General features: G+C 41.6%; 6 protein-coding genes across 7 annotated transcripts; 4 read left to right on the forward strand and 2 right to left on the reverse strand.

Moving 5' to 3' along the window:
- Window positions 1-243: 243 nt before the first annotated feature.
- LOC141811702 (uncharacterized) lies at window positions 244-6884 on the forward strand. Its single transcript, XM_074699742.1, has 6 exons — window positions 244-710; window positions 2395-2481; window positions 2941-3123; window positions 3229-3315; window positions 3397-3468; window positions 4908-6884. Exons 1-6 carry the CDS (start codon window positions 507-509, stop codon window positions 6819-6821), a joined length of 2547 nt encoding a protein of 848 aa, XP_074555843.1. The 5' UTR covers window positions 244-506; the 3' UTR covers window positions 6822-6884.
- A 1093-nt stretch (window positions 6885-7977) lies between these two features.
- Window positions 7978-8725, forward strand: LOC141844819 (uncharacterized). Its single transcript, XM_074732813.1, has one exon. The coding sequence runs from the start codon at window positions 7998-8000 to the stop codon at window positions 8532-8534; it is 537 nt and encodes a 178-aa protein (XP_074588914.1). The 5' UTR covers window positions 7978-7997; the 3' UTR covers window positions 8535-8725.
- Window positions 8726-10352: 1627 nt separating this feature from the next.
- On the reverse strand, window positions 10353-13269 carry LOC141833797 (putative glycerol-3-phosphate transporter 5). The gene is made up of 2 exons (XM_074721298.1): window positions 12315-13269; window positions 10353-11335 (listed from the first exon to the last, which is right to left on the reverse strand). Exons 1-2 carry the CDS (start codon window positions 13240-13242, stop codon window positions 10806-10808), a joined length of 1458 nt encoding a protein of 485 aa, XP_074577399.1. The 5' UTR covers window positions 13243-13269; the 3' UTR covers window positions 10353-10805.
- Window positions 13270-13756: 487 nt separating this feature from the next.
- LOC141832621 (protein MIZU-KUSSEI 1-like) lies at window positions 13757-14536 on the forward strand. Its single transcript, XM_074720095.1, has one exon. It carries the CDS (start codon window positions 13757-13759, stop codon window positions 14534-14536), a length of 780 nt encoding a protein of 259 aa, XP_074576196.1.
- Window positions 14537-15183: 647 nt separating this feature from the next.
- On the reverse strand, window positions 15184-19534 carry LOC141832606 (shikimate kinase 3, chloroplastic-like). Of its 2 annotated transcripts, none has more exons than XM_074720088.1 (10): window positions 19153-19534; window positions 18011-18051; window positions 17849-17903; window positions 17672-17744; window positions 17316-17403; window positions 17035-17117; window positions 16828-16957; window positions 15633-15704; window positions 15473-15544; window positions 15184-15365 (listed from the first exon to the last, which is right to left on the reverse strand). In XM_074720088.1, the coding sequence occupies exons 1-10, from the start codon at window positions 19370-19372 to the stop codon at window positions 15300-15302; spliced, it is 900 nt and encodes a 299-aa protein (XP_074576189.1). In that variant the 5' UTR covers window positions 19373-19534; the 3' UTR covers window positions 15184-15299. The 2 variants fall into 2 exon arrangements, with proteins under 2 accessions (XP_074576189.1, XP_074576185.1); XM_074720084.1 differs by having other exon boundaries at window positions 18011-18057.
- A 1107-nt stretch (window positions 19535-20641) lies between these two features.
- On the forward strand, window positions 20642-21948 carry LOC141824610 (putative pectinesterase/pectinesterase inhibitor 28). Its single transcript, XM_074711930.1, has 2 exons — window positions 20642-21614; window positions 21710-21948. The coding sequence occupies exons 1-2, from the start codon at window positions 20642-20644 to the stop codon at window positions 21946-21948; spliced, it is 1212 nt and encodes a 403-aa protein (XP_074568031.1).
- The last annotated feature ends 1319 nt before the right edge of the window (window positions 21949-23267 follow it).

Below are 23267 nucleotides of genomic sequence, written 5' to 3' on the forward strand. Positions count from 1 at the left end.
ATTTTTTGATTTATCTATTTATAGAGGATTGGAGAACGATTTTGTTTGAAAAATGATAAATAATTTGTTTTTGATCTAAGCACGTGAGTGTCACGCGCGTATCAAAATGCCACCCAATCAGGAAGTCCTAATCATCCTCACCATCTCCGCAGTTCCTTCACTTTCTTTTGTATGTACTCGCTCGCCGACTTCTCAACTCTTCCTCTTCCGGCCGTCGCAATCTCCCTCTCCGACGGTTCTCCGACGGTGATCTCCAAGCTCACTCCCTCACTACCTCTCAAATATTCTCCTGCGAGTTCATCTCGTCGCCCCTCCGTACCCTAACCCTAGCCCTCTTCTGCTCTTCAAAACCCTACAATTGCAACTGAAAGCCTTGCTCATCCGCTGCCCTAGCTCACACCCGAGTCCTCCCTTTCTCCCGATCCCTACTTCCCCTATTGTCGCTTTGCCGATATTATACGCTCAACTTGCTGCTACGGATCTGATCGAACGCGTCGATCTGTAGAATGGAAGCTAAGGATTCGCCAGCCTCTCCCTCGGCCGCGGCGGCTTTAGCCGGGATCACGGATGGGCCTGCCAACGACGAAGGGAATCTCTCCGATGCCAAAGGGCTTGCCAAGGAAGCTTCTTTCTTGTTCCAGAACCGGAGGTTCCAGGAGTGCGTTGAAGTATTGAACCAGATTTTTGATAAAAAGAGGGGCGATGCGAAGGTGCGTCCGATTTATCTTTCGTTATACTGTGATTTTGTTGTCTGGTCCATTTCTGATTAGGGGGATTCGGAATACTTTGATGCTTTTGTAAACTTCTCTGATTCTTCGTTACTTACGCCTTCCATGATCCTTGGGTGTTTTCTCCTCGCCTTTTATATTATTCAAGGGATGCGCTAATACGCAATTCCGATATAACTCCTGAAAGTTGGCATATGAACTTAAGGTTTTCGAACTTTAAATATATCAGTTGGTTCTCAAATTGTTTTCCCTTCAACTTCTATGTAAAACTTTATGAGTGGGAATTTACTTGGCTGGCGCAACAACATGAATTCTCAATGGAAAGTGCTGATTGAATGATGACTTAACAGTTTGAAGAATAGAGAACTGAAGATGACAAGTCTCTCTTAGTCCAATAATTGCTTCAAGCATTTATACCAATCTTCTAGCATATGCAGAGGATACTACATATCCAAGAGATGAGCAAACATGAGCAAACGAAAGGTTGCAGCTTTGTCACTAGGACAAGATCCTTTATGATGAAAAATATATAAGATTTTGGGGCTTAAAAATGGAGGAAAGATGAACAGAGTTTGCACATGGCCTAATGACCTAAGGATATCTTATATGATGCAGCAAATGCATGATGGATGTAATTCTTCTGTGAGAAGATTTGGCAGACCAACAACTAAGAACAACAAGATTTTAACTTTCTCTATGGTCAACCTTGCATAACGGACCTTGTAGATTCCTATTCTGTGTTGTTTGCTAGTGAATTTGCTATGAAGAAGTGTGTACTGCACTCATGTGTGAACTGTGGATATGGTAGATTTCAGAGTCAAAGTCATCAGCCAGCATTAATTTTAGTGTCCAAATGTTAGATGCGAAGTTGTTAAGATTAGACACCAAGGGGCTGTCCTGACCTTTTCTTTCACTTGACTTCCCATAAGACTTCAACTTGTAGCGTGTTTAGCATTTGCATTCCAGATTCATTACTTTTCATGTGTAGCAAACTTAGAGTCTTTACAACCCATAAATTCTTAGATTTAGTGTTTTTAGCATGTTTTAGGTTCTGTGAACTGTTGTGATAATGGAACCTGTTGTCTACTTGTTTTATTTCTACACTTTTATTATCATTTGTCATTTTTTAATCTGTATTTTAGTTGAAATAGAACTCGACTTCAACTCTTAAGGATTTTACACTGACTGTATTTTAGTTGGTTTTTCTCCATACCAAAGTCAATTGATCGGTTGTTATACAAATCAAGAATGTTAAATTCTCCAAATTTGTTCTATTTTAATTGAAATCTCATTGCTTCCCAAAGATGACGGTGATCCAATGTTTCTTTGTTGGGTTCGATATGAAAGAAGAAATTGCTTATTTGGTATCCACACTTCTACTTTTTGTGCGATGGCTTTTACACTGTTTGTCTTTAGCTCTCCCTAATAGTTGTGACTCAGGGTTTTGAACTTTGATGTTGTTTCTCCATGTTAAAATGCATTGATTGGCTGCTATATGAAGCAAGTCTATTTTTTCCTCGAATTATTTCTATTTTAACTAATAACTTACTCATTTTTAAATTACATGGTGATTTATTGTTGACTTGCATACAAAAGAAAAGAAAGTTTATTTACTATGGGTAGTTCTTGTTTGAGTGAACTCTTAATCATTTGCTATTTATTTCAGGTTCTTCATAACATTGCTGTTGCAGAATACTTTCAAGATGGTTGCACTGATCCTAGGAATCTCCTTGATGCATTAAACAAGGTTAAAGTAAGTTTACTGAATCACAGGTAATTGGTTTTTTGAATTAATTTTGGAAGAAAATTTCTCATCTTCATACTAACATTCTTGAGGAAACAAACTGTTAAACATTAAAGCTATAATCATATTAAACATATGACATTATATTATATGATTATACTTAACATGTTGTATAATAAGGTTAAACATTATTTTTAGAATCAACCATTCTGCTATAGTAGAAAAGGCTGCTGTTCCTTGGGAATCATGTCTTCTCCAAATCATGGTATTTTGAATATTGCTAATATTTTATTATCTATTATATGTAATTTCACCATTTTCTCTATCTTTTTTCAAAGTTGGAAAAGATAATTTAATCCATGTTTATCCATTCAGTCAACATTCTATGATTTCTTAAACTAACATTGTTCTTGCAACTGAAAAGATATTTTACATGCATTCTTTGATTAATAACTATATTGGTAATAGGAGCAGAGCGAAGAGCTTGCACATACTTTCGTGGACCAGATCGACTCTGAGAATAGCTACCTAGGCTATATGGTTTCAGGGTCTAAAGCTAATAGTGCTTCAATTCATCAAAGTTCTGCTATAAATAGCAGCAGAGTTGTCTGTGCCCAAGAGTTTGATGTTTCAATAACAATGCTGAATACTGTATGTAGTTCAATGCATATTAACTAAAATTTTCTTTCCATAATTAGTGAATGAGTTAATAAATGGCTCTCTTCTTAGTATTTTTGTTAATTTGGTTCTTCACAGGCAATCATTCTCTACCATATCCATGAGTATGCGCAGTCATTATCTGTTCTCGAAAAGCTGTTCCAGAATATCGAGCCAATTGAAGAGGTATGCCTTAATTTAATCATCTTATGAGTTATTGATAAGATGTTGCTTTTTACTCTGCCTTACTATTTTTTTCCTTTGCAGCAAATAGCTCTTCGTGTATGCCTTCTTCTACTGGATGTTTCATTAGCTTGTGAAGATATTTCACAAGCCTCAGTAAGTTTTTTTTGTAATTGACACCTTTTATTTTTTTCCCTCAATGATGCCTCTTTTTTTTATGCACAAAATGAAATTGCTGCAATATCTGTTTAGTTGCTCAATGTGATTTAGATTATTAAACTTGAACAGTCAAACACAATTCAGGGATTGTTATCAGTAGCTTTTACATATGGGTAATTTGGCTTTGCTTGTCAATTTCCTTGCATTTGTAAATATAATTGGATCTCATTTCTTTTGGTGTCCAAATGGCTTTTTGTGTATTTTGTGGTTTTGAAGCATAGTTTATTTAATATGCTTGGTATGCTATTTAAGCTTCTCTCTGATAAATTTCCTGAATTTTCAAGAGAGTTAGCTTGTCATTGGGATGTTACATGTATGATTTTAGCACTTTTCCTGAGGTTTACAGCATCATAGTTACATTAATGGCTTTTGTATACTTATTTGTATATCATTGCTTAGCCTGCTAGTTAAGTTTTTTCTTGTGGTATATTGTCCAATAACTTTAGCTGATTGCCTGATGTAGTCTTGCTTTGTAGATCTCTCGACATATTATCTTTTGGTTTAGAAAGATACTATCTGCATCCATTTTTTTTATGAATAGTTTCAATTGGGTATTGAAGATAGGATGCTCCATGTCCATAGTCCTTCATGCACATGTAGATGGTTTGTAGTGTCTATATATTTTGTGGTTGTCCCTCTCTTAGATGACTAGTCATTTCGGAATTTTATGGTTCAAGTCTACCTGCTAACTTTTGTTCTTCGCATAGGATTTCAACTTTGTTTATCGGAGCCATAAAACTTTCATTCATTGAGCAATCTTAAACTGGCAGCTTTTCAGAGTTGTGGGGAAAGTCTTTTTGTGATTAGTTACTGGCCTTGGCATGATGATTCTCTTTCTCCAAACCCAGTAAGAAATATCACGAAGCAAAAAATATCATAAAAATTAGCTTGTTTTCTTTGAAACTAATTAATGTCATTTTTGAAATCTAGGTCTAAAATGGATAATTTATGTAGTTCCATTTGCGAAATCTGTGCACAAAGAGACCTACCAACATTTAGAACTTTCTAATATTATCACACTTGTTTGTTATAACCTATCAGAATTATGTTAATGCATAATGGTCAGTGCTGAAAAGAATCACGATAGTAGTAGGCAAAGGTAATGTAAAAGCTAAATCCTGCCTGTATCTTTATTAACGTGAAGAAACTGTCATCTGTTTGGAATGAATTGCAGCGAACTTAATGTTAGCAAACAACCTAACTTGAAGGATGGAGAATATATAGACGATAAAATGGAAGAGTATAAAATGAATCCAATCACATCCCTATTTACATCTTGGATTTGTTGAGCTGATTTACCATGTGAAATGCAATGTCTGCTTTAAGATATTTTTTCTATCCTTTCTATGTTCAAACATTTTATGCTTTTATTTCAGGATGTCATTCAGTATCTGGAAAAATCTTTGGGTATTGCTCGTGCTGTTGGACAACTAGATAGTGGTAGCAGCGCTCAACAGCAGTCTAACCAAGTACTGAAATTTTCAATTACGAGCAATGCCACTGCTCCAGATGCCTCTACGGATTCAACTAATGGAAATGCTTCTGAAAATGCTTTGGGAAGAACTTTACCTGATGAGAGTTTGGAATATGAGACGTTATATTCGACACTGGATACTGGTAGCGAAAACATGGAGAGACCCATTTCAAATGACAATTTGAAGTTATCACCTGATCAAGAAGCTTCTGCTATCAACCTTAAGCTAAATTTGCATCTTTACAAGGTCCAATTGCTGCTTCTTGCAAGAAACTTGAAGGCTGCAAAGCGTGAAATCAAGCTTGCTATGAACATAGCACGGTTTAGAGATTCATCAACAACACTTCTTTTGAAGTCTCAATTGGAGTATGCTCGTGGCAACCATCGGAAAGCTATAAAACTTTTGACAACAACATCCAATAACAGGTCTGATCAAGGAATGCTTTGTATGTTCAACAACAATATGGGGTGCATTTATCAACAACTCGGCAAATATCACATTTCAAGTTTGTTTTTCTCAAAGGCTTTGAAATGTAATGCCGCTTTTCAATCTGAGAAGTCTCTGAAACTTTCCACCTTCTCTCAAGAAAAGTCACTATTGATATTGTATAATTGCGGTTTGCAATACCTACTTTGTGGTAGACCATTGGTTGCAGCTCAATGTTTTGATAAGTCCAAACCAATATTTTACACCAGACCCATTCTATGGCTTCGGTTTGCTGAATGCTGCTTGTCAGTGCTGGAGAAAGGTCTTCTAGGAAAGTGTCGTTCTTCATCATCAGAGGGCGAAGTGGTTAAAGTTCGTGTAGCTGGATCAGGCAAGTGGAGGCACTTGGTGATCGATGATCTGAGCTCCACAAACAGATATCTTAAGTGCTCGGGAGAGGATGGTGTAGTCGTTCCAGACGGAAAACTTAAACTTTCACTCCCTTTTGCTCGCCGTTGCTTACTCAATGCTCTGTATTTGTTGGATTGTGCTGGAAAGTCACATCCAACAGCATCTCTATCGAGTCAAGAAGAGTCCAATCAGCCAAGCTCTGCCAGTGCCAAGAACATGAGCCAGAAGAATGCAGTGACGAGTGATTCTAAGGCATCTAATGTAACATCTGCCTCCATACCCATGGCTAATGGTGAACTTAGAGAAAGTAAGGGGGGTACGCTCTCAAATATGACATTACAAAGCTCTATTTCTTTGCATGAGGAAATGTGTAGGAAGGAAAGAAACATGATAAGGCAGGCTGTCCTGGCCAACTTAGCATATGTGGAGCTAAGTTTAGGAAATCCAGTGAGAGCATTATCTGCTACAAAAGAAATTCTGCAACTGCCAGATTGCTCCAAAATGTACATATTTCTAGGCCATGTATATGCTGCAGAAGCACTTTGCTGTTTGAATCGAGTCAGAGAAGCAGTTGAGCATTTGTCCATTTATGTTTCAGAAAAGAATGAAGTTCAGTTGCCTTACAGTGAAGAAGACACGGAGAAGTGGAGAATAGATAAGAGTGGGGATGCATATGAGTTTGCTGGTACTCAAAATGCGAAAAGTGGTGAAGTCCAAGGCATGATCTTTCTGAAGCCTGAAGCAGCTCGTGGAGCACTCTATGTAAATCTGGCTGCATTGGCTGCAATACAGGGAAACGCTGAGCAAGCTGATTTGTTTGTGAACAAAGCCCTGAGTGCACTGCCTGATAATCATAGAGCTGTGCTAGGCGCCATCTATGTTGACCTCCTACTGAGGAGAACGCAAAATGCTGTAGTTAAGTTGAGACAGTGTAGGCATGTCAGATTCTTTCCTGCTCATCTAACGAGCAGCTCATGATTGTACCAATCCTTAGTTTGATTATGTTACCCTAATCCTAATGGAACTTTTGCTAGATGAGAATTTTGGGTTATATGATACAACTATACAAACATTACTTTGTAGAATAAGCTTTGCTGTTTAGAATTTGGTAGCCCACCACAGTTTTCTGTTCCTAATCACATTCAATTTTTTTTAAGTTTTTTCTGACATGAAGGGTTATTCCGGTGCTAGAACTGATATTTTGGTTCCTCTACAGACTATTGTATGAAGCCCGGTGTGAACTTGTGGGCAAGAAATTAGTTTTGTACTATGTCATGAGTAATCTATCTAGCATTATTTTTTAAGTGGCAAATGTGGTGCTTTACATTTCTCTATTTGTTTCTCTTTTGTGTGGAAATTAGGATTCTGATAGGAATTGGCATATGAACGAGATCCTTTGCATCATGGAGGAGCATTCAAAGCACCAACACGGTTATGGAAGAAAAAGAACACATGGATATCTCGAAGCTTTGGTCACTAAAGAATGCATGGTAGAATGAGCGTAAATTCACAAAAATAGCCTTGGTTCATAAGATCCAAGCATGGTCTGCAGACTCAAAGGGATGGAGCAAGAGACCCAATTGTTTCAGGTCGACACGTAAATGCCGACTAATTAAATAACTAATCGAAGAACGGCTTGACTTAAATGCCCACAAACTTTGACCCTTCTTCCCAGATTCTCGCGAACTTTCAGTCAAAGACTGCCACTTGGCAACTGGGAAGAATCCATGCAATTTAAAAGCATCTGTTGACTCATCACTGGAATAGACTTTTAGTTGCCTCATCCTACTCACGGTTTGACTCGTCTTCATTCGAGTCACGTCAAGTTGATGATGATGTCTATAAACTTTAATTATGTTAGACACAAAATTAAAATTAGTATGATTTTTATAATTAGGAGGTTTAATAGGCATGAATTATCCAACACCAGCTGTTAATTATCAAGAAGGTTATTTTAGGGACGAAAACAGCTCCTCGATGGCCTCGTGTCAACGTTACTTTAAGCCAAATAGCGGCTGGTCCGTTAAAATTTCCTTTCATTTCGCTCAGTGTTATCCTGCGAAATGACAGAGATGCCCTTCTAATTTTCCTTTATAAATGCAGCGCTCTGGAGACGCAAATGGGGTTGCACGATCATCCACAGCAATTATCCAGATGGCGAGCTCTTCCCGGAGAACCACCGCCCGAGTCCTCCTGTCGGCCTCCGCCGCTGCGGACTCCTCTCCCTTGTCCGCATCCCTTTCCCATCGCCGATCCAGTTCTCCCACCCGCCTCCACCTCGCCGGATCCGCTCCTTCCGCGAAGACCCCTTCCTTCCGCTTCGCCCTTGAGCGATCAAGCTCCCCCCGCCGCTCCCTCGCGGCCGTCGACCGCCGGCCTGCCCCCGTTCGCCGCACCTGCATGTGCTCCCCCACCACCCACCCCGGCTCCTTCCGCTGCAGCCTCCACAAGGGCCTCCGCTTATCGCACCACCGCTCTTCGGCCTCGGCGGCCGCGGCGTCGAATCGCCTCAACGCCCGCCGATCCGCGATGACGAATTCGCTGGTCCGGATCGGTGCCGTGGAGGGCGAGTGGGTTAGGCGCGCACTCGCCGCCCTCATCCGGCCGTCCTCGCACCAACAGAGGCGAAGGGAGGACTTCCGACCGCGCCCCACCCGCCTCTCCGTCATGTCCACGGCCGACGACCGCTAGATTTCCACCGATCTGGACTCAGGTTTTTGCTGAAATCCGATCCCTTCTTACTCTCCAGGCGCATAATCTCCATGACGGAATCCGATCATTTTAGAAATCAGATTCTTCTGTATCCCTGTTTCCTTTTTTTTTTTTGGGTATATAATAGATGGGAAATCAAAGAAATTGAGGCAAAGACGTGTTCTTGTTCTTGGGACTCGTATCAATTCTTCCTCCATGATCTTAAAATTGAATAAAAAGGAAGCAAATACATCTCAAAACCCATCGATCTGTAAATCTCACAAAAGCCCTAAACGGATCGATCTATTATTTTCTTGCTTTTTTTATTGTTCATGGTATTTTTGAGTGCAGAGTAACGTGTTGTCCTCGCCCGTTACGAGTTGCGTGTTGCCTTTAACGCCGCACGCCGCCGTTATAAATTCACTTAATTGGAGGTAATTAATTTCATTAAACATTAATACTCACGGCTCATTTTTCAACACTTAGGGAAAAAAAATTATTGGGCTAGACATTTTTTTCAATCGAAGTGAAGCGAGAGCATTTTAATTAAAACTAACAAGAACAATGAACGAATTAAATAATTTTTTCAAGGAAAAAAACACAGTTGTGGGATTGAGTTTGAAGTCCAGCGGTGGAAGTGCACGATGAAAGATATTTGAGAAAATAAAATAAGATAATAACAATTTAGGTATATAAATCAATGTCGTGTTTACTTTAATATAATTAAAAGAAAAGCATTTTTCAATGACAATGATCGTATTCTTACAATTAGTAGCTAGTATATTAATATCTTATACACAGTTGGATCCCATTGTATATATATTTGTCAAATTCACCACTTGTTTTCAAACAATTAAATGCTGAATCGATGGCCTTTAGAACTTACCTTCAGCAAACAAGCAGCCAAAGGAAGAATTAAAGCGAGGAAAGCTGCCAGGCTTGTTCCAGTAAGAGGATGAGTCAGTAGTGAGGAGACATGAGTCACTTGGGGTGTTTTATTTAATATCACTCCTTAATTTGACTGTGGATTTGTGTGCCATTGCTTGCTAGATTTTAATTTTATCTAAATAAAGTAAAAAATCAATGGGAACTTCTTTATGATGATAAATTATACTATCACAACAATTTCTCCGAATATAAATCAAAATATAAAAAAATATCAAAGATCTAAAATAAGGAAGGCCCTTTAATGATTTCTGGTAATTGGGGCGCTATCTTAATAATTTTCTTAAAGTGAGGATTTTAACCTGATTTTTTTCTTAATTCTTTCATTTTTTTCTACATTTTTTTATTAAATGAAATTAAAAAATCGATTCGATTTAGTGGAGAGATTTTGATTGAATGAGAATTTTGATCAGACAACTTGGGAGCATAAATGAAAAACCAAGCTAATCGGTTTAGCCACCGGATTCGGCTTTGGAAACACTGATCAGGTGCTTTAAGGCAAATGAAACAGGAAGAAAGGGAAGAAGAGATGAAATGGAGACAATAAAGAGTTATTTACATGGACAAAGAGAGCAACAAGAGGAAAAGGAGATGAAAGATACACTACACATTCACGAGATTTGCTTGGATAAAGAGAAAAGCAAGAAGAGAAAAAAGGACGCACATTGAAGATATGGAAGGGACCATCCTCTCCCCATCCCACATGGTGTCAATCTGAGTCGCCTCCTTCTCGTTCCTCGCTTCTAGCATTGCCGATCTAAAAAAAAAAATCAAAGTTAATGAATGGGATTGGATAGTCTCAAGAACTAAGAACTATAAACAAATTAAATACCAAAAATCATCAATAAGATTGGCCAAATACAGCCACCCGCGTTTAGCAGAATACTGTCCATCTGATTACATAAATGTGTTTAACGTACTGTATTTGATAAGATACAGTGTGAGAATAAAAATAAAAACAAAACTAATTAAAGACTTTTCCATAAATAAACTATTACTGTTCAAAATTATGAATCCTCTGGGGCTCTGACACTCGTTGAGTTTCAATAATGACCACAAAAACTCAATGAGCTTTAACAAATATTAAAGGTTATATTAGACATCATTGATAATTTGGAACACTGCAAGGGAGAAGGATGGAATCAACCTAACCATAACTCCAAGAAACACTAAGTATGCTGGCTCCAATGGTCCAGTGGTATACGATCGAGGTAAATACAACCTATCAGGAACAACGAAGGACAGCTACGCTCCTAGTAAGCCAAAGAATTGGAATACAGATAACATGAGAATATTTTTTTAGTATACTTCACTATCTTTGATCTATCACGTTCCGCTCGTTATTCTCTCACTCATCTTGTTACTAACTTCAGCTTTAGCAAGGTGTATCAGAAAGGTAATTGCAAGAGAAGTCGAGCAGATCAGCATCAGAAAGACATTGTTCCAGCCTCTAGTTGAAATATATCCTGTAAGCAAGGGCCCCAATGCCGCCCCGACAGAGCCAGTACCATCAATAATTGCCGTGACAGTAGCCAATGCTCGCGAGTTACCCTTAATCATATCTTGCGTACCCAACTCTGCCGAAACTGCAGTCGTTATCAGTGAGTAGGGGCCGTTAACAAAGTATCCAGACAGAAACATTAAACCGATGTTGAGTTGCATTGATATGCTTCCATATGATCTGTAAGCAATCAGTGTCGGGATGGAGAAAAATAGGAAAAATATAGATGTACTGGCACGAGCATTCAGCCGATCTGACATAATTCCTGCTGATACTCCACCGAGTACACCTCCAACATCAAATATTGTTGAAAGAATCCCAGCAGTTTTATGTGATACATGCTTGCCGGCCACATCTACAATGACAAAAACAACCACATCAATGTCCATCGTGCCATGTTCACTTGGAGGGGAAAGAGAGAAATACAGTCGATTTCAATATCACTGGATAAGTAGTATATTTTTTTCCCCATGCTATTTGGTCCAATAAAACATGATAAGTAAAATTTGGCCAAGCACATTGCAATCTGCAGCCATGATATACTTACCAAGTATTATATGCCAATAGTTTACAAGTAAAACATTGTGACATTTACATAAAACCTGATTAAGGCCTAACAGGATGGGCAAGTTAGGATGGCTTGCCCAGATGTTTGATTTGGGTTAGAACATTGAACAAGAGCATGGCTAGAAAAAACTAGTCTCCTAGAGTTTGAGGGGTTGAATAGAAAGATACTTATTGATAGTGAAGTTTCCATCAGAATAAACTCGACTTCCTGGCAAATGATGATTTAGATTTGTGAGTTAAATGTTGGGTCCTAAAAAGGATGTCAAGTTTATAGTGGCATTTGCATATGGTTAAATCATTAACTTTGGTTTATAGATCTAGATATGTCTATTGATATTCACTTGAGTTTGAGCATTTTAGCCATGCACTTAGGCGTACCCAGTCTACTATTAGGTCATCAATCTCAAGTGTGCCCATGACAATTTAACATGAAGTCATGCTCTTGTTCTAAACAAATACACAACCCAAAACTCTTCCAAGTCTACTATTTTGGGCGCTAACAAAGAACACACACTTTCACTATCAAACATTTGTATGTTCTTAAGGAAATGTGGATTTGCAGGTGTATAGAATCTATGAAGATCTTTGAAATCAAAGTTCATTTGCATCCAAATCTACACTCGTGAAGTGTCATTGATTTGTTCATCTAAACTTTCATTTTAAGAAAATTCCAAGTCATTTATCCCCTAATTTGATAAAGGATTAGAGAAGAAGTGCAATACTAGGACTATGGTCTATGAATAGAAAAAAAAAAATGCTTGGCATACCAGTATGGCGAATGTAGAATGGCAACCAGTAGAGGAAAGTGAATGCCACGAGCTTAGAGAAGAATAGGCAGAATGCAAACGGCGCCACGCCAGGCAATCTCCACGCCTCTAAGAATCCAATTGCCGTCACTGAATCCACCTCAGGTGTTTGCTCAGATCCAAGAAGACCCATCTCCTCCCCATTTACCAGATCCAAAACTTCCACAGGTTCAACGCCAGGTTCATTCATCTCGACCTCCTTGGCGGCGGTTTCAAACCCTAGATCTCTTGGATCGGAGACCAAGAACGCCCAAACTAAGACACCGACGGCGGCGATTAGGAACCCCGGCAAAAGGAAGGACCAACCCCACCCAAATTCGAGCACCGAGGAAGCGATGATCGATCCCAAGATGTTGCCAACGGAAGTATTGGAGTTCCAGACGCCCATGATGAGTCCACGCCGGGGCGACTTCCCGAACCAGTTGCCGACGACGGCGATGACGCAGGGCCAGCCGATGGACTGGACGATCCCATTGGCTACCTGGACGGCGACGAAGAACCCTAGGCTGTGGACGTCCCACCAATAGGCAGCGCCGAACGCGGCCGTGGCGATGCCGCTGGCAAGCATCCCGAAGGCGAGAAAGCGGCGAAGGTCGACGCGGTCGGCAACATGGCCGGCGAGGTACATGCCGAGAGAATAGAAGAAAAGGAAGGCGAGATCGAGCTCGCCGAGACGGTGGGGGCCGCTGGGGCCGTCGAAGGGCGGCCATCCTCCGCCACCAATGCCGGAGGAGAGCGCCTCGGGGCCGAGGACGCTCTTGACGATGCTGGGGGGCTTGCGGGAGGCGTGGAAGGCGGTGTAGGCGGAGAAGGTGAGGAGGAGGACGGAGATCTGGTGGAAGAGGAGTGGGTGGCGCCGCGGGAGGGCTCCGTGGCTCGCCGCGTCCATGGCGGAACTAACCCGACCCAAATCAGATCGGGTTATGTGGTTCAGGCATATGAGACCGTGTGGCGAAGGCGAGGGTTTTTCGACATAAAAAAGGAAAGAGAAATAAGAAAAACAAAAAAACCTAATTACACAGCAGTTGGAAATGATTTTTAAAAAAACGTTTTATAATGAGTTAAATGTATAATATTTTAGATATGCTATAAAATTAAATATCAAATTTAAAATTCATATTAAATATAGTTAAAACATTGATATTAAATTTAGTTTTTTCTTTACCCACTCATTAAACTTCGACGTTTTTTTAAAACCCAAGACTCAACCCAACTCGCCAGCCGTTGATCTGTTGTGTGGGAGCCATAAAAACTATAGGCGAAAAATAGCAAGAAATAGTCAGCAGTGGTCACGATTAACGCCTACCCTTACGCTTTCGTTCGCCTCCTCATCTCGCTTCCTCTCTCTTTCTCAGACTTCTCCAACTGGTCTGGGGCGCGGCCTCACCCTCCTCGCTCCCTGCATGGCCGCCTCCCCCGTCCTCGCCACTGCAATGCCACCGCATTTCGGTCCGAGCAGAGGCGCCTCTGGGGCCGGGCTACCCAAGCAATCGACGCTCTCCCTCGTCGCGCCCTCCGCTCGCCACCGCCGCCGGCCCGCCCGCGTCCTCCGCGTCTTCCGCTCCATCTGCCGTACCCTCCCCATATTCACACCGAAATGCAAGATCCTCAATGGCGGCGCCACCCTCGGCGCCTGCTCCGCCTTCGTATCGCCACTCTCGGGCACCGAATCGCGGAGGCGGCACCATGAGCTCGTCACGGGAACCCTCTTCGGCTGCCGCAAGGGGCGCGTCTCCTTCTCCATCCAGGAGGACCCGCGATGCCTGCCCTCCCTCGTCGTCGAGTTCTCCTTGCAGACCCACGTTCTGCTTCGGGAGATGAGCACCGGCATGCTGCGCATCGCTCTGGAGTGCGAGAAGAACGGCGGCGGAAAGGCGGTGTCTTCATCGTCGAGGACGCTTCTGGAGGAACCGATGTGGGCTCTGTTCTGCAACGGCAAGAAGAGCGGATACGGGGTGCGGCGGGAGGCGACGGAGGAGGACCTGGGGGTGATGGAGACGCTGCGGGCGGTGTCCATGGGCGCCGGCGTGATGCCGGCGAAGGAGGAGGGGGAGGAAGAAATCGCCTACGTCAGGGCCGCCTTCGACCACGTCATCGCGTCGAAGGACACTGAGATTTTGTACATGATGAGCCCCGAAGACGGCAGCGGCCCGGATCTTACCATCTTCTTCATCAGATTGTGACGGCTATGAAATTATGCGTCAGTGAACAGACTGGCATGCTATTTTGATTGCATTTACGGGTGATTCGTTCAATTACTTAAATAATTAATTAATCCGGGGCGACATTGTTAATTTTCAGGGAGTTGGATTAATCTTGGTTGAGTTATATTAATTATTAGCATACATCTTCGACAATTAATTTACGTATGGTAGTTAGTTTTCTCAGTTTGTTTGAGTAATACGTTGGGAAAGATATATACAGAAAGATCATGCAATGGATGCAAGATGAACTAGTTTGTTTTCTTCATCGATATACATCAGCATCAAAAACAACATAACAATCATCAGAATATCACATTTAAGATGCAGCTGTCTTAGAAAAGAATAAGAGTTTAAATCTTGACGAAATCAGACAATACCTCTGATTAATTAATGATTTAATTATGAAACAGATGCAAGGAGACATTGCTAAGTCAACTCAAACTTTTCTTATTGAACAAGAAGGTTGTCGCAATGCTGGATTATATTGTACAAAGACTGCTAGAATATTAAAATTAAAAAAAGATTATGAATTCTGAAATCAAAATTTAACATGCTTATGTAAATTATAGAATGGAAGATGCTGGACTTTTCCTCAAGCATCTAATTTGTTAGAACTAGTGCAGCATTGAAATCTTGCTCTTATTTATCAATTAAATGGAAAAAAATTCATTACAGTTGGAAATTTTCAAAATGGTATAAAGAGAAGGCAGAAAAGAACCATGTATGAGATACTCTCCAAACCCTAAATAAACTGACCCTTTCTGATGGCAGCATCTTCGGTTAGAAAGTGTTCGATCATTACAAGTGCCTGCAAAACAGAACAAAAATACTTCACATATCCTTTGAACGAATACAAGCTACAGGAACAAAAAAAAAAAACACACACACAACTAAACGTGAGATGGTAAAACATGCCTCTAGTGAAATATCAGTTGGTGTAAGTGCAGAAACATCTCCATGCCCTTTTCTTAATGCAATATCTGCAAGGTATTGATTAAACCGCATGTGTTAATAAAATGGGGGGAAAACTTTTTCCTAGTTTGCAAAGTATTGTTAACAAAGTCATGCCTTCAAGGCGTACTCTTGCATGAGCATTGGCATATGCCTTGCCTCTTTGCTCTGAAAGTGCAGTGAGCTTCTTAAAAGCCTACAATGGCAACAATAAGATGATCAATAAAAATCACTATGATCAAGTAGTAATAGTTTTAATTTTAACTATTTGATAACAACTACCTAGATCTAGATTTACCATTAAATTCCATGCAAAATTTTATCATAAAATAATATCCATATGTCATAAATTATTTTGATTCTGTGCAAGTTTTCTTTAGACTTATCTTGGACTAAAGTCTATTTATATGAAATGAAACTATAGAATCCATTGGTCATATCTAAAATTCATGCATACGATCTTAATTTTTTTTTCTTAAATTCTTTTGGAAGTATACATAATTTTTTAAGGATAATAAATTAATAATACTTGTAGATATAATTTCCTAATTGCTCATACTGATTTTTAAAAGTATGACATACATATACAGTGCTATGATCATTTCAACGCAAAGAGACTCTAGAAGTTCCTTTGTTTTAGATAATACATCCATCAATCCCTTTCTTGTTGACAGATATTAAAGATATCTACAACTCTACTTATGAATTTCATATATGTCCATCTAACTAAAATTCTTGTAAATAATGAAATTTGATTTTATATATTCAGGCTTATATATTCAGGCTTAATCTAGTTAACTACATAGCTTAAATTTTCAATTTCTAAAATTTCTTTACAAAATTCAAATCTAATCTATTTATACTCATCGTTCCACAGTCTTTGGCTCGCCATTAGTTGTTGACTTTTCCACTTAAACCGACCTTTTAACAGTAAAATTTCTCATTTAATTTCAGAGAAGTATCTGAAATTTGGGACTAATTTCGAAGGTATTTAGTTAAGATAATGTCAAAACTAACAATAATATTGCTTCTGAGGACAAATGAATATGAACAAAGAGCCCTACTGGATAAATTACTGCTAAGCCAGTTTAAAGATTCATAAGGTGATAGTCTTCAGTTAATAATACAAGTTTCTTTTAACCAAAAATAAAAGAGAGAGAGAGGAAGCTAAGACACTATGTCTCACAGCAAAAAATTCATTTAATGAACTAAGACCATTACATGCAACAAAAACTGAGAATTAACATCAACTTACATTCATAACCTACTATCAACAACTTTTTATGCGAATAAAAGTTTTCTGGGTGGTGCAAGAATACCTTAGTGTAGGGATCACCAGGTTCTTGATGCAGGAGAGGGCGAGAAGCAGTACCAACAGCTGCAATTCGCTTGGCTAGAGCTTCCAAAGGAACATCCAACCAAGCTGTGACTCCGTGTTTCATGTGTTTCCTGGAATTACAAAAGTTAATATTTCATGTTGATTTCAAGATATTGGTACGCAACTATCACATGCATCCATCTCCTACCAGTTGATTGGCCGTATCACAGCACCACCACCAGTAGCAACAACTAACCGACTCATAGAAGACAGATCCTTCAACACTTTACTCTGAGAAGGTGACAGTGAAAATAAGATGATCTAGCTAGTTTAACAACTTGCTTTCTTGTAGCATCACTATTTCACGGGACAGCTTTCCAATTTTGTAGAGGTCCATTTAATGAGATGGGAAACCGAAAATTTTATAATGTAGTGAGCAATAATAAAAAATTCAGTAAGCCATTTTCCGACAAGGTAACTTGAACTTGCCTCATTATCCCGGAAGAAAGTTTCACTATGCTGTTCAAATATCTGAGCAACAGAAGATATGCCAACTGCTTGCTCGACCAATTTGTCACTGGAAAATCAACAAATATTCGTAGTCTGTCACAGTAGCATACATGACCGATTGTGAAATTTTATAGAGCAATAATATGCAGCATGAAAAAATACAGCATGAAAGTAACATGACACATTGCATGCAGTGGGTCCCACATCCATGCAGTGGGACCCATAGTCATGCAGTTGAGTGTGTTATGTTGATTTCATGCTACATATCATTTCTCAATTTTATATATACATGTTCACCAAGATAATGCATATTTTACTTATATATAGGAACAAACCTGTCAAAAAAAGAATAACCTAGTGCTTCAGACAAGATCTTTCCTACTGTGCTCTTCCCAGATCCCATCATTCCTGTCATAAAAATTGTAGAATAATTGATAACAGGAGATGAAGGAGCAAACAAGTTAAATAAAATAATAAAATTGCTGTAATGCCTTCCTAAATAAATAACTGACCAACAAGAAAGATACATCGTCCATTTAGGTAGGGGAGGACATCTTCGGACTTTTTCTGCAATTAAAAAACATCCGATGAGATGTGAAGTACTAATTTGCACTTCTTGTTCTCTCTTTCAGAATAGACTACTCCACAGCATGTATCCAAGCATCATTGCCTACCTTGAGTATCAATGCTGCATCAACCGAATGATGTAAACCCTCTGATCCTTCATTACAAGAAAAAAAGATGTCAATTAAAAACCTATAAAGAATATGAGATGGAACTATCAACTTGGAGAAACAAAGTAAGAACTATCTGAAATTCTTTGAAACCAAATTTTTAGCATAGAAAACATATTGGTAAATGAGAAAATTGGTCATCTAAAGGTTTCTACAAGGTCTTCATCAAACAGAACAATAAAGATCACAATGAATGAAGAATATGTCCTTTAAATTGGAAGGCCAATGCATACACACATTGGATTGTAATGCAATAACCAAACAGTGTAAACCACATTGGAGTAAATGGCACTCTACTTCCCCTCCTTTAGGTTCAAGCTATATTAAGAATAATACAGATGGAAGGGATCCTTAGATACGCAGTTTTGCAGCATTAAATAACTTCACAGTCTATAATTCACCCAAAACATTTTGCTAATACTACCAGAAAAACATGAAAATATTTAGCAGAATATTTCCTAATATCGTTGAATATAAAAATGCAAAATCTAGCATGTCTAACCATTAGTTTGATGAATGCCATAAAGTTCTTCAACCAATAATGCTTATGAGAAACTAATCATACAAAAACAGCACTTACTGAGAACTATATCAATGGATAGAACATAACAAATTAGATACGAACACTAAAGTTACGCCATGAAAATGTACAATAGGTCTGAAACTCATCTACCAAGCACTGGCATTCAGTGATCTCAAATGTTGAAAACAAGTCTTTCACATTCCAGCAACAATCATAATTTTTCAGAGCCGATCATAAGCACGCCTACCAGTTAAGGCAGATGTCTTCGGAGAACAAACAAAGGGATAAAGCAAAAGACAGATATTTCAACCAGCTCCCATTATTTCCAATTTTCCTGCTCCATTTTTTCTGAAGATTCAAATGAATCGTTTCTTTTATTCTTTGCGTCAAGCTACGTTAATGCAAAATTGGAATTTTATGATTGTGGAATTTCTTTTCATGAACCCTTTTTTCCTATCTTTACGCCCAAAAAGGCATTTTTCCCCTCAAACATAAAAATCTTTGAAGCCATACTTTTAGCAACATGGATAAATCGACAACCTCAACCAAACGAACTCACCAGAATTTTTCTTAAAACAACACGAAATCTTCAACTCCGCCCGACCGGACCGGATCGAAGCATCAAGTTTCTCTCGCCTCCGAAACCTAATGGCCGGAACCTTCCCCTGATCCAAGAATCCCTCTGTAAAACTCAAGGAGCCACCGTTTCCGCTTCCGGTCTTATCCAAACCGACGAACGAACACGAAGGCAAGCTCGACGCAGCGGCCACCGCCGCCATTGCAAACAAAAAGCCTTCACCCACTACAGATCGCCAGAAGCAGAGATCGGCCTCCCTAGGAGATCAGCGGTCGGCGACTGCACCAGGCCGTGGTCGACGGAAGGCGGAAGCGAGGGTTTGAAAGAGGGAACCCAACGGGAAGCAGTCAGGGCAGGGGTAGGTACACGCCGGCAATCAATAAGCAGCCGACAGGTGGCGCTGGATATCCTCCGGTTTTGTAAAGAAACGAAAGGGGTTGGTGTGGCTGCACAGGTGGAGCCGGTAATCATGTTAATTTACCATATCACCCCAACTGAGTCAATATATTTTCTCGTTTAGTAAATATTTAAGAGCCCAATGAATAATTGGAAACCTTCCGATCTTTATTTTATTTTTATCAATCGAACTAGGAATTTAGTAATTTTGAAATTGAAACTTTATTTTAAATTTAGCAGAAATTGAAGAGGGGTGTTTTGGGAAATTAATATTGAGAAGGTGGGATGAACTTGATCACGTGTCCCACCCACCATGGCGCGTGCAGCGAGGGTTGCTGAATTGACCGTGGAAGAAATCCAAAAGAAACCCTTACATTACCAATAAATACATAAAACTCCAATTGAAAGTCGGTTTCCCAACCTTGGAATGCTAACCATCAAGATTATTTATGCGTTATTAATTGTTTAATTGGTAATACGTGTTGCCACGTCGGATTGATTTAGTCTTATCCATAATATAATATGGAGAGACACTTTAAAATTAAATTTAAATAAGCTCTCGAGGATGAAAGTGAAAAATTCTGTATTATAAATGAATACTTCTTTCGTAAATGATCTGTTAACTTAAGATAGTTGATGGAACCCTTCTCTTTAGATGGGAAGAAATCCATTTAATTAGTTGGCATAATTATGTTTAGGATATTTAAGGTTCTATGCTATTATTATGTTCATTTGGACGGTCTTCCCTAATTCTTTACCATTGACAATGTTGACCACACCGACAATGTCTATATTTTTAAGGTTGACTTTTTTTACATTGATTACAAACATCAATTTGACGAAAGGAGATCCATGAAGGTTGCTCGACGTTGACTTACGTATGGCCTTCTCCGTGCACTATATAAAGTTTATCATGGCTCACACCTCTCGTCAGCGACCGCCCCAATCATTAGGAGCCTCGGCTCCCACTCTTCCAATCCTCTCTTTAATTCCTCAGTAAATCATCAAACGCAGAGGATAATAAGGTCGCAAATTTAGTTTGTTAGTTGATCAATAAAAGGAATATTAAAAAAAAATGGCGAAGAAGGTTGTGTTTGGCGCCTTCGCCACGGTCCTGTTGGTGGCCGCGGTGATCGGCGTGATCGCGACGGTGGTGAACAGCAACCACAAGTCGGAGGAGGAGGTGGACACATTGCCGTCCACGTCCATAAAATCGCTCTGCGCCCAGACTGACTACAGCGATGTGTGTATACGCACCGTCGGCGCCGTCAACTCCTCTGCCTCCGACCCCAAGGCGTTCATCCAGGCCGCCTTCCAGGCAGCCATAGACGAGGTCAACGGCGCCGTCCACCTCACCAACAATGTCAGCGCCGGTGCCACCGACGAGTTCAACAAGAACGCCTTCGCCGACTGCAAGTCGCTGCTGGAGTACGCCACCGAGGAGCTGCAGGCCGCCATGACTGAGTCGCACGACGTCGATGGCTTAGCGCGGCGCACCGACGACATCAAGTCCTGGCTCTCCGCCGTCATCAGCTACCAGGAGACCTGCATCGACGGCATCACCCAGCCGGACCTGCAGGACTCGATGCGGAAGGGCTTGACTACGGCGCAGCAAGTCACCAGCAACGCCATCGCCTTCGTCGACGCCCTCAGCTCGCTCTTCAAGTCCTTCGACTTGAACAGCATCAATATCACGACCTCAGGGCGGCGACTTCTGTCGGACGACGGCAAGTATCCGACGTGGTTCTCGGCGCACGACAGGAATCTTTTGGCCGCGCAATCGAGGGGGCAATTGAAGCCCAACGTGGTGGTGGCGCAGGATGGGAGCGGTCAATTCAAGACCATTTCCGCTGCGCTCAACGCCATGCCGAAGAGGTACACCGGGAGGTACGTGATCTACGTGAAGACCGGCGTCTACAAGGAGTACGTCATGGTGACCAAGGACATGAACCAAGTCTTCATGTACGGAGATGGGCCAAGAAAAACGATCGTGACAGGGAGCAAGAACTTCGTCGACGGCGTCGGCACTATGAACACGGCCACATTTGGTACAAATTAATTACTCCTCGATCGATCTTCTTCCTCGATTTGATGCTGATTAATTAAGTCATGATTAATTTCCCCTTTGGCATATCTCCTGCAGCTGTGGTGGGACAGGGCTTTATCGCCAAGTCGATGGGATTCAGCAACACCGCCGGCGCCATAAAGCATCAAGCGGTGGCGCTCCGCGTGCAGTCCGACATGGCGGCCTTCTTCAACTGCCGAATGGACGGGTACCAGGACACGCTCTACGTGCACGCCCACCGCCAGTTCTACCGCAACTGCATCATCTCCGGCACCATCGACTTCATTTTCGGCTACTTCACTACAAAAATACACTGATTTTGCGACGAAATTTTGGGACGAATTATATTCGTCGCAAATTGGCAACGTATTTTGGGACGAAAATAATTTTCGTCGCCAATCTGCAACAAAATTGGCGACGAAAACAATATTAGTTGCAATTTTAGCAACTAAAGTAATTCGTCGCTAAATTCGTCGCCAAAATCTATTCGTCGCAAAATTCGTCGCTATTTTGCGACGAATATATTATTCGTTGCAAAATAGCGACGAATAATGAATTTGTTGCAAAAAAAGACAGTATCCCGAATTATCGCTGAAATTTGGCGACGAAAATGAAGTTCGTCGCCGAATTGGCGACGAATACACTGTTTCGTCGCCAATTCGGCGACGAATAATCTGTTTCGTCGCCAAATTGGCGACGAATAGGATTTTTGTCGCCAAATTCGGCGACGAATTTTATTTTCGTCGCCAAATTGGCGACGAATATGATATTTGTCGCCAAATTCGGCGACGAATTTTACTTTCGTCGCCAAATTGGCGACGAATACACTGTTTCGTCGCCAAATTGGCGACGAAAATCTTATTCGTCGCCAATTCGGCGACGAAACAGATTATTCGTCGCCGAATTGGCGACGAATTTTGCGACGAAAAGATTTTCGTCGCAAAAAACTTAATAACCCTAGGTCCCGAATCCCCTTTTCCTTTACGCGCGCCGACTTCTCTCCTTCGCCGATCTCCTTCGCCGACTTCGCCGCCGAGCTCGCCGATCTCGCCGAATCTCGCCGGATCTCTCCTCTTGAACTCGCCGGAAACCCCTGGTAAGCTTCGTCCTCCTTTCTTTTCCTCGTGTGTTGTTTTTCGCCGTCGCGGGGAGGTGCTGGGCCATCGCCGCCGCCGCCGGAGCGCGTGCGGGCGCAGCCGTGCCCTGGCCTGGCGCGGGCCTGCCGGCGGAGCCCTGCCGGGCGCTGGAGGGTTCAGGCGGCCCCTGCTTGGCCGTGGCTGGCCGCGGGACACCGCCGGTGGGCTGGCGGCCGCTGCCGGTGCGCTGGCGGCCGCTGCCGGCCCCTGGCTGGCCCTGGTCGGGCTCGGGCCGCCGGAGGGAGAGGTGTGGGAGAGGTGGCTGGCTGCGGGAGGCGCCGGTCCGGGCAGGGAGGTGGTGGGCAGCGCGGGGAAGTGCTGGCCGGCCGCAGGGAGCACTGGCGTGCGCGGGGAGGCGCTGGTCGGCGCAGGAAAGGTGCTGCCCGGCACGGGGAGGTGCTGGCCGGCACGGGGAGGTGCTGTCCGGGCGCGGGGAGGTGCTGGCCGGCACGGGGAGGTGCTGTCCGGGCGCGGGGAGGTGCTGGTCGGCACGGGGAGGT

This window comes from Curcuma longa, chromosome 1 (assembly GCF_044706935.1).
Source record: "Curcuma longa cultivar G26 ecotype Majalengka, Jawa Barat chromosome 1, ITB_CL_G26_1.1, whole genome shotgun sequence".
In the NCBI taxonomy this organism is placed as follows: Eukaryota; Viridiplantae; Streptophyta; class Magnoliopsida; order Zingiberales; family Zingiberaceae; genus Curcuma; species Curcuma longa.